The sequence below is a fragment of the Oryx dammah genome, unplaced genomic scaffold (assembly GCF_014754425.2).
Source record: "Oryx dammah isolate SB20612 unplaced genomic scaffold, SCBI_Odam_1.1 HiC_scaffold_27, whole genome shotgun sequence".
Taxonomy (NCBI): Eukaryota; Metazoa; Chordata; class Mammalia; order Artiodactyla; family Bovidae; genus Oryx; species Oryx dammah.
In genome coordinates this window covers 134,497,486-134,508,307 of record NW_024070211.1, presented here as the reverse complement: position 1 = coordinate 134,508,307, position 10,822 = coordinate 134,497,486, and the positions used below count along the sequence as shown (strand labels likewise).

General features: G+C 46.9%; 1 protein-coding gene across 1 annotated transcript in view; it reads left to right on the top strand.

The window, feature by feature from the left end:
- Positions 1-2,757: 2,757 nt before the first annotated feature.
- The window catches only part of LOC120854172, a 182,329-nt gene continuing 174,264 nt past the window's right edge, over positions 2,758-10,822 (top strand). The window contains exons 1-2 of the mRNA XM_040227944.1: positions 2,758-2,826; positions 5,244-8,876. Coding sequence (XP_040083878.1) covers positions 2,758-2,826; positions 5,244-8,876 — 3,702 coding nt within the window. The remainder of the gene's footprint in view (positions 2,827-5,243; positions 8,877-10,822) is intronic.

Here is a 10,822-nt window from a genome sequence, read left to right as displayed (position 1 = left end):
CCTTCTTTATGCTCCAGTTCTCACATCTGGACATGACTACTGGAAAGACCATAGCTCTGACTATATGAACCTTTGTCAGCAAAGTGATGTTTCTGCTTTTTGACACACTGTATAAGTTTGTCAGAACTTTCCTGCCAAGAAGCAATCATCTAATTTCATAGCTGAAGTCAGCATCCTCAGTGTCTTTAGAGCCCAAGAAGAGGAAATCTGTCACTGCATCCACCTTTCCCCCTTCTATTTGCCATGAAGTGATGGGACCAGATGCCATGATCTTAGTTTTTTTTAATACTGAGTTTTAAGCTGGCTTCTTTTTCACTCTCCTCCTTCACCCTCATCAAGAGATTTTTCAGTTCCTCTTCACTTTCTGCTATTAGAGCGGTATCATCTGCATATCTGAGGTTGTTGCTATTTCTTCCAGCAATCTTGATTCCAGCTTGGAACTCATTCAGCCTGGAATTTCACATGATGTGCTCTGTGTAAAAGTTAAATAAACAGGGTGACAATAAACAGCCTTGTCATACTCCTTTCTCAATCTTGAACCAGTCAGTTGTTCCATACAGGAAGCAACAGTTAGAAACTTGCATGGAACAGGTTTCTCAGGAGACAGATAAGATGGTCTGGTATTCCCATCTCTTTAAGAGTTTTACACCATTTGTTATGGCTTTAGCATAGTCAGTGAAACAGAGGTAGATAATTTTCTAGAATTCCCTTGCTTTCTCTATGATTCAGCAAATGTTGGCAATTTGATCTCTGGTTCCTCTGCCTTTCTTAAACTCAGCTTGAACATCTGGAAGTTCTTGGTTTGTGTAATGCTGAAGTCTAGCATGCAAGGTTTCAAGTACAACCTTACTAGCATGGGATATGACTGCAGCTGTCCAGTGGTTTGAACTCTCCTTGGCATGGCCCTTCTTGCGAACTGGGATAAGGACTGACCTTTTCCAGTCCTGTGACTATTGCTGGGTTTTCCAGATTTGCTGACATATTTAATGCAGCACTTTGCTAGAAACATCATTTAGGATTTGAAAAAGCTCTGCTGGAAATCCATCACCTCCACTAGTTTTATTGACAGCAGTGCTTCCTAAGGCCCACTTGACTTCCCACCCCAGAATATCTGGCTCTGGGTGAGTGACCACACCATTGTGGATATCCAGGTCATTAATTTTTTTACACAGTTCTTCTGTATATTCTTTCCATCTCTTCTTGATCTTTTCTGCATCAGTTAGGTCTTGGCCATTTCTATCCTTTATTGTGCCCAGTTTTGAATGAAATATTCCTTTGATATTTCCAATATTCTTGAAGAGATCTCTAGTCTTTACCCTTCTGTTGCTTTCTTCCATTTCTTTACACTGTTCATTGAAGAAGGCCTTCTTGTCTCTCCTTGCTATTCTCTGGAACTCTGCATTTAGTTGGGTATACATTTCCCTCTCTCCCCTGCTTTTCACTTCTCTTCTTTCTTCAGCTATTTGTAAAGCCTCCTCTGACAACCACTTTGCCTTCTGGCTTTTCTTTTTCTTTGGGATGGTTTTGTTTGCTGCCTCCTATACAATATTACAACCTCTGTCCATAGTTCTTCAGGTGCTGTTTACTAGATTTAATCTCTTGAATTTGTATATTCAAGGGATTATACTTGAATAATCACTTCCACTGTATATTCATAGGGGATTTGATTTGAGTCATACCTGGCTCTAGTGGGTTTCCCCATTTCTTTAGCTTATACCTGAATTTTGCTATGAAAAGCTGATAATCTGAGCAACAGTCAGCTACAGGTCTTGTTTTTGCTGACTGTATACAGATTCTCTATCTTTGACTACAAAGAATGTAATCAATCTGATTTCAGTATTGACCATTTGGTGATGTCCATGTATAAGGTCATCTCTTTTGTTGTTGAAAAAGGGTGTTTACTATGACCAGTGTGTTCTCTTGGCAGAATTCTGTTAGTCTTTGCCCTGCTTCATTTTGTACCCCAAGGCTAAACTTCTCTGTTACTCCAAGTATCTCTTGACTTCCTACTTTTGCATTCCAATCCACTATGATGAGTAGAACATCTTTTTTTGGTGTTAGTTCTAGGAGGTCCTCTAGGTCTTCATAGAACTGATCAGATTCAGCTTCTTCTGCATCAGGGATCGGCGCATAAACTTGAATTACAATGATGTTGAATGGTTTGCCTTGGAAATGAACTGAGGTCATTCTGTCATTTTTGAGTTTGCGCTCAAGTACTGCATTTCTGACTCTTTTGCTGATTATGAAGTTTACTCCATTTCTTCTGCAGGATTCTTGCTCACAGTAGTAGATATAGTGGTCATCTGAATTAAATTCACTCATTCCTGTCCATTTTAGTTAACTGATTCCTAAGATGTTGATGTTCACTCTTGCCATCTCCTGCTTAATCACATCCAATTTACCTTGATTCATGGACTTAACATTCCAGGTTCCTGTGCAATACTCTTCTTACAGCATCGGATTTTACTTTCATCAGCTGACGCATCCACGATCGAGCATCATTTCTGCATTGGCCCAGCCGCTTCATTCTTTCTGGGACTATTAGTAGTTGTCCTCCACTCTTCCCCAGTAGCATATTGGACACCTTATGACCTGGGGGTCTCATGTTTCGGTGTCATATCTTTTCCCCTTTCTATACAGTTCATTGGGTTCTCACAGCAAGTATACTGGGGTGGTTTGTCATTCCCTCCTCCAATGGACCATGTTTTGTCAGAACTTTCCACTATGACCCATCCATCTTGGGTGGCCTTGCACGGCATGGTTCACAGCTTCATTGAGTTATGCAAGCCCCTTTGCTATGACAAAGCAGTGATCCATGAAGGGGATGTATACACTTTAAGGACTATTAAAGCTGGATTTCCAGTGCTCTTGCACAGACTATACCAATTTTGTAATTTGAGAGAGTCTGAGTTTATGTGCTCTGTAATGTCCAACTCTTTGCTACCCCCATGGACTGTAGCCCACCAGGCTCATTTGTCTATGGGATTTTTAAGGCAAGAATAATGGAGTAGGTTGCCATTTCCTTCTCTAGAGGATCTTCCTGACCCAGGGATCAAACTCATGTCTCCTGTATTTCCTGCACTGTTGGTGGACTCCTTACCCACGGAGCCACTGGGGAAACCAAGCCCCAATACCAATTTTGTAACCTGGAAGAGTTTAGAAAATTTTTTATTTTCACTGAGACTGAGTGAGACCTCTTGCCTGAATACCTGGAAGTCAAAGAAAGGCTTGACCCTCATCAAGACCCAGGCAATGTCCAGTAAAGAGATGCTGAGCAGGAAGCAGGGACAGGGATGAGACCCCCAGCATCTTGGCACAGTCAATGTCCATATCATTGGTCATCTGGAATTTGGGATTTTGGAATTTTTCCCAAAGGCCTGAAGCATGTGGATATTGACACCAATATGAGTCTATGAGGTGACATTAATGATAGTGACAACTCTGACAATGTTGAAAGAACTACTGAAATGCTCTAAAGCCAGGGGTCCCTTCCCAGTTTAATAACAGGGCATCAAAGTGAGGGAACAGAGGTGCCTTTGAAGGCAGGAGTTACTGACAAGGAACCTGTAGCTGGCTCCCTGCTCCCTGTTCAATTCTCTGTTTATGAAACACAGTCTTGCCATTACACAGCCTTCCCTGTTTGCCAAGGTATATTCACATCTGACCTTCTTGGCCTTACCAGGCCGTGGGACGTCTGTAGGCCAGAGGCTGTGTTCCTGATGTACAGTGAGGGGCTTGCCACCTGGAAGCTGGGCCGCTGAAGCAAGTGTCCGCAGCAGACTAGGGGGGCTTCCTCTCTTGTCTTGGGTACCCCAAGGCTGCCACAAAGCCCTCCTTCCTAGATGGTTTGATTTTTAACATTTCCTCTCCTATTCCCAACTCCTTCCTGCTTTGCAACATATTTGAAACTATATGATACTAAATTATTTGATGCTAATACAGTATCATATTATTTTTTATTTTCTGAATCTATCTTATAGCTCATATAGCTTACACATCACCATCACATTCTTTTGTGTTTGTCTGCTTTTCTCCTCTCAATTGAAGAAGATTAAAAACACATTTATTTTGAGAAACCTCTAATGACAGGTCCTCAGAATATGTACTTGGGAAAGGCTGGTTGAGTGAATGACTTCTGTACAAAATTTGTGTGAGGAGCCTTAGCTGGAAATGTTTGTCCTATTCCTGGCCTGGGGAATCGTTGAGCATTAGATAACTGAATTCTGGGTAGCATTATAAACAAATTTCAAAGTGTTACATGTATAACACATGTTACAACTGGGGTATGTGGGTGAACCTATAAAATACTGTGCTGAGAGAAAAAAGCCAGGTCCCAAAGAATACATTCTGCATATTCTGATCATCTGAAACTTTTAGAAAAGGCAAATCTAGATTGTGTGGCAGAAACAGGTCACAGAGAGGAAGAGGGGAGATGAAGAGTGATTGGAGAAGAGCAGGGACATTTCTGGGAAAAGGAAATACTCAGGATTTTTATCATATTGGTTTTACTGGGTTTTTCAAAAATCTTTGTTCAGGTTTTCAGGTTAATTGGGTTTTGGCCAATCCACTACATGGGCATATACGTTTGTCAAAAAGCTCAGGTCTGTGTACTTTTAAGGAGATGCATATCAATGATGTCATAAAGAGTTGACTGAAATATGTGTAATGAGAGAAGCATGAAAATACTAGCACCTACTTTTCCTCCTGTTCTCAAAGCTATCTTGGGCATTTATAACATCTTGATACATGATTGCAGTTTCAATAATTCTTGTGTGTGTGTGTGTGTTCTCTGTTTCCTTTGGCAGCAGCAAACCTAAATCAGAAAATACTTCTAAGTGAATGAACTTTGACTTTAATCTAGCTGGTTGCATAACAACTAAGAGAACACAAAACAAACACATATTCATTTGCTCTTTCTTGCTGAAATCATGAGGCAGAGATATACTCCTCACCATGACTCACACATTTTATTAACTAAACTGCCCATGCTCATTCCACTTATTTTAATTAGGGTTGTTTTAACCATGCGCTACACTTTCTCCCTATTGTGTGGGTTTGACTCCATCACTTCTTTTCTGTGTTAATAAAAAGTAGCTTTTCACATTTACCTCTCTTTCAAGGGCACATGGGGAACTAATGAGACGCTTTTGAGCCTTCTTCCTTCTGACAAAGGCAGGGACAGTGTGCGTGTGTACAGATGTCCTCAGGCCTTGTCTCTGACTCTTGTCTTCTTGCCCTTCCAGACTCCAGAGCCCAGTGCACACCTGCCAGGCCACGTTGACACTGAAGGTCAGCAGCGTCCCCCTTCTCCTGCAGAACCAGAGGAACAGGAGTGGAGCCAGAAAACAGACTGCGATGATGAGACACCGTCCCACCAGAGTGAAAGTCCATCAGACACCAAAACTGATCCCTTTGAAAGCACTTCTGACACTGAGTCCCTGCCTGGTGACCTTCTAGAGGGAATCTACCTCCCTCCATGTGGTACCTCCGAGGACAGGGAAGCACACAAGGGATTCTTTGACACCCCAGCATCTGGGAACCCTCGGGAGCAATATTTGACAGATGTCCCCGGGCTGGACCCAAAGGAGGAACTAGATCTGTGCCTTGACTTCAAGGAAGAGTCTCACAAAAGTGGGTTACGCACCTTTGCTACAGTTGCTGGAGAAGTGAGAACCATCCTCCAGGAGGAGGTGGCTGGCCCAGAGCTAGAGCTGCCGCCAGGAAGGGCTGCTCTCCTCACACAGGGCTGTGCACGGGAGCTTACAGGCAGGCACGGCCTCCCACCAGCAAAGGTGGTGACTGTCCAAGACATCACAGGGTTCTCTGTTTTTTCTCCTCAGAGATCCAGGTCTGAGAGTCATCTGTGCACCCCACTGGACTGGCCCCTTCTTCTCTGGTGCACTGAACAGAGTCAGAGCTGGCCGAATATCCACACCAGGCAGAGGGGATCCCAGCTGTCCCTCAGAAGCCCGCTGAATAGCACAGCCCCTCTGGGAGCCAGGGCAGGGAAAAAATGTCCTCCAGACCCCACATCGAAAACAGGCCTGCTCTGCTCCCAGTACAGCTTTGATACCACCCGCTGGCTTCCTTTAGGGACATCCTGCCTCCTACATGCCAAGTTTTACCATAGTGTCCCAGAAAATACTGATGATGAAGGCGGGGCACTCCAAAGGCACTGCCGTTGGCTCACAAGGACTCTGAACAGGGCCCACTCCATAGCAGAATTTCCCTTAAGAAACTCTGAGGATCCTTTAGGGCAGAACTTTGTGAAGTTTGGGACCCATCTGAAGGAAGGGACAGAAGCAGAACGGGCTCCAATAACACAAACGCCTCTTCACCCTGTTCCCACCCAGCTGTCTCACGTACTTCCTACTTCCCAAAGGAAGACTCTTCCTTTGAAGAATCAGTACAAACTCAGGGCTCTAAACTGGAAAAGGGCCTCTCAGGACACACCCTCTGAAGGTCTCTGGCTGGAAAACCAGTTAGGACAGGAGTTGGTGAGCCTCACCACAGAGGAAGTGCCAGCGCCAGCAGAGTGCAAGTCCGGACACGGCCCAGAAAGCAGACCAGAGGAGCCCCAAGGCCCTGGCCAGGCACCAGATGCTGAGGACGTGAGCGATGAACAGAAGCACCTTCAGGACATTTCTGCTGAGCCAGGAAACCAAACCAGCAATTACACATCAAAGTATATCCTCAGCGAAAAAAGAAAGCCATCTGCTAGGGCCAAGTTCCCACATCATCCCAGCAAGAGCGGGTCACTAGTGTGGAACAGAGACTGGGGAGCTTGCTCCAGAGTGAGCGATAATTCATATGCTCCAGAGACAACCCTGAAATCAAGCACAGCAGACACTTTAAAGGAAGCAGAAGACGTGATGGTTCCAGATCCCAGCTTCACAAAAAATGCCTTGCAGGGGTTTTCAGGAGTCACAGCAGCCACCATGTCTCACTGCAGCTGTGGGGATGAGGAATGTGAGCAGGGCCACAAGGGTGATACCATACCTTTTGCAGAGGGCCTCCAGACAGGGCCCATAGCAGACACATCTTCTAGGGGCACGCTCATCATTATAGCTGTTGAGCAGAAAGGGCTGCAGGCCACCAGGAAGAAAATGGGTCCTCTGCTAAAAACACAGTCCTGTGAGTTTCTAGAGGAAAGACCAGGGTCTCTCCACAGTGCTGGAGCGACCCCCTGTGAGTCTCCTCTGGCTGGGAAATCAAAAACTTGCGGCAAAGAGTGTGAACTGTCAGCAGCCTGCAGCCTGCGAGGTAACGACGGGGCTCTTCGGCCGGTGGCCCAAGGCTCAGAGCCTGGGATAGTTCCGATCCCCCAGGCTGCTTCGGAAGATTGGCCCCCGGGGAGGAGAAAAACGCCTTCCCAGGAGCACGCGGGGGACATGCTGAGAACAGGGGCGCCTATGGAAGAGAACCAACCTGGGGCCAGCCAGAAATCCAGGATTCCAGCAGCCAGGGAGGAAGCTGCTGGGAAGCCCGAGGCCTGGGGCCCTCACCCCGCGGGCAGCCGAGGGCCGCCGAGCCCGGAGGACACGCGAGGGGTGTGCGCAGCAGAGGGCGATGCAGACACCGACAAGCAGCCCGGCGCCCGGGCCCCTGCGGGTCAGAGCGCACTCCAACCGCCCAGACCGCCCCACCAGCTCCGCCAAGCATCGCGAGAGCCTGGAAAGCGCCTGGCGTTTCCCAAGGTAATCTCCTTCCGGAAAGGCAAGCCCTCGGCCGCTGAGAGCCCAGGATGGGGCCACCCTAGGGGCTCCTCCGGCCTCAAGGAACTGTGCTCCGACAGTCAACCCCCAACGGGTAGCGCGCAGAGCGCCTCCGGCCAGGCCGGAACTCCTTGCAACGCTCATGCCAGCACCTTTCCGGTGATCGGCCTCCAGGGATCAAGCCAAGGAGCCCCAGAGCTGATGGAAGAGGGCCGGGTGGAGACGCCTGGGGACCTCTGTAGCAGAAGACAGTCCTCAGAAAGCTGCGACGCCAAGAGACTCAACACTCCAGAGAAAAGACTCAGGGCAAGGTTGGCCTCAGCTCATAAGACCTTTGCAAATTTTTTTGAGTCAAGACTTTTAGAAAAAGAGAACACTGGTGAATGTTCTTCATGCTCTTCCAAGGACCAGAAGGAAAAGAGCAGGTTGCGCCAGAGTTCCTGGCGCACATTCCTGAAAAGCAAAGATGCCCAAGGCTCCAAAAGGTCCTCCTTAGTAAGTCTGATTCCAGGACCAGAAATCTTGAATACCCCCAGCCGTTTCCCACCAGAGACCAATAGCCACTGTGAGAACACAGTGGTGGAACACAAGGAGACCTATGTTTTTAGAGATCATTGGACACCCACACATTCCCCCATACCTTTGTCATCCAGCAATTTGGCTTCTTCAGATAACAGGAGAAAAAGTGAACCAACTATCAAATGTACAAGTACCCAGGAAAGTGGTAAATACATACCTCCGAGTACCTTTCCTGAAAAGTCTTGGCCTTTGTCACCCACCAGTCCTGGGAGGCAGCAGGCGGGGATCAGCCACACCCTTCCCTCAAGCTCCACCTGTTGCCTGGCACATGGAAGCCAAAGCGTGCCCTGTAAGCCCCTGAGCCCCAAGCCCCAGAGTCTCAGACCTGGTACCCAGCAGGCAGATTTCCACTACCCTGAAAAGGGTAGGGCCATCTCAGTGGTTTCTCTTGGAAGCTACAGCCGTGTGGACACCAGCTCAGAGGCCCCTGGAAACCCCAAGATGTCCCAGGCCTGGATAAACCTCCTGCTTTCTCTGCAGGCATTAGACCAGGGCGAGCAGAAGGAAGAGAGCAGGAAAAGAGGCCAGCATCCCTGTGGCATAAGCACAGCACCCTCACTGAAGGACCTTCTTGGGAGTGAGGTGAGTTATCTGTAACTCACATCAATCAACTCATATTTTTTTTACCTCTTAAGGAGGGTACCACACAGGACATTTTCCTAAGTGAGTGGAGGGGAGGAGTAGGAAGGCCATTCTGCCTTCCATGGAGATTGCCCCACTTACACACATGAGGGTCCCACCAGAATCAACACAGCCAGACTGATCTCTTGAAATTTGCCAAACTAACAAGTGGGAACTGCATTTTGCTGTAATTCTGTGTGGTCTCTATTTTGCCTATGTAATTCAAGCTATTTGAATTCCCCTTTGTATCAGTGGCCTGTTCATAGTCTGGTTATTTTGTATCCAGTGGTTGATGTAGGCTTTTTTCTTTCAGCCTTCATTCTTCTCCACTGTGAAATTTTTAAAGGAAAATTTCCAACTTTGCTTTCTAGTATGTTTATGGGTGTTTTTTTTTTCCTGAAATCTAAACCTGATCCAGTTTAACTTGTTTGGATATAAGGAGAGATTAGTGGTGCTTCTGAAATTCCTAGTAAAATAAAACAGTCTCTCCCCCAAAGCAAAGGCATCTACCCAGGATAGGGAACAGGTGCCGGGTCAGGCACAAGAAAAGGGATACCAGCTTGGGATTTCTCTCAAGTCAGGCTGCCCTCTGAAGGAGGTAAATTCCAGAAGGAGTAGTCTTGGGACTGTGAAAGCAGACCTCCCTTTTCCTGTCCACTCCTGCACCCATTTGCCCTTGTCCCATTGCTTCTTTAAACAAATAGATGTGATGTCTCTGCATGCCCAGCACTGTGCTGGTATGGAAGGGCAAAAGGTTCAGCATTAGCCTCAAGCAGGGCCAAATGCAGCCTCCCACCCCCATATGCTGCCTCTGGGCTCCCGGTAAGCCTGGCCCTTTAGCAAACTGACTGTGGTCTCCCTGTGGCAATTGTCAGTCACCCTCTCAACGTGTACCTTTCCCCGGCACTCAGCCTTCGTATAAGTTCTGATTTGCAAGCATATATGGCCTTCTCTCTTATTGACCATGATGGCTACTCCATTTCTTCTGAGGGATTCCTGCCCGTAATAGTAGATACAATGGTCATCTGAGTTAAATTCACTCATTCCAGTCCATTTTAGTTTGCTGATTCCTAGAATGTCGACGTTCACCCTTGCTATCTCTTGTTTGAACACTTCCAATTTGCCTTGATTCATGGACCTGACAATTCAGGTTCCTATGCAATATTGCTCTTTACAGCATCGGACCTTGCTTCTATCACCAGTCACATCCACCACTGGGTATTGTTTTTGCTTTGGCTCCATCCCTTCATTCTTTCTGGAGTTATTTCTCCACTGATCTCCAGTAGCATATTGGGCACCTAATGACCTGGGGAGTTCCTCTTTTGGTATCCTATCATTTTGCCTTTTCATACTGTTCATGGGGTTCTCAAGACAAGAATACTGAAGTGGCTTGCCATTCCCGTCTCCAGTGGACCAGGCTTTGTCAGACCTCTCCACCATGACCCGCCCGTCTTGGGTTGCCCCGCAGGCATGGATTGGTTTCATTGAGTTAGACAAGGCTGTGGTCCTAGTGTGATTAGATTGGCTAGTTTTCTGTGAGTATGGTTTCAGTGTGTCTGCCCTCTGATGTCCTCTTGCAACACCTACCATCTTACTTGGGTTTCTCATACCTTGGGCGTGGGATATCTCTTCACGGCTGCTCCAGCAAAGAACAGCCACTGCTCCTAACCTTGGACAAGGGGTATCTCCTTACTGCTGCTGTTCCTGACCTTCAACATGGGATAGCTCCTCTAGGCCCTCCTGTGCCTGCGCAGCCACTGCTCCTCGGGATGCTTGTCCCGGCCAAACCATTCAATATCACAGTTATCCAAGTCTATGCCCCAACCAGTAACGGTGAAGAAACTGAAGTTGAACGGTTTTATGAAGACCTACAAGACCTTTTAGAACTAACACCCAAAAAAGATGTC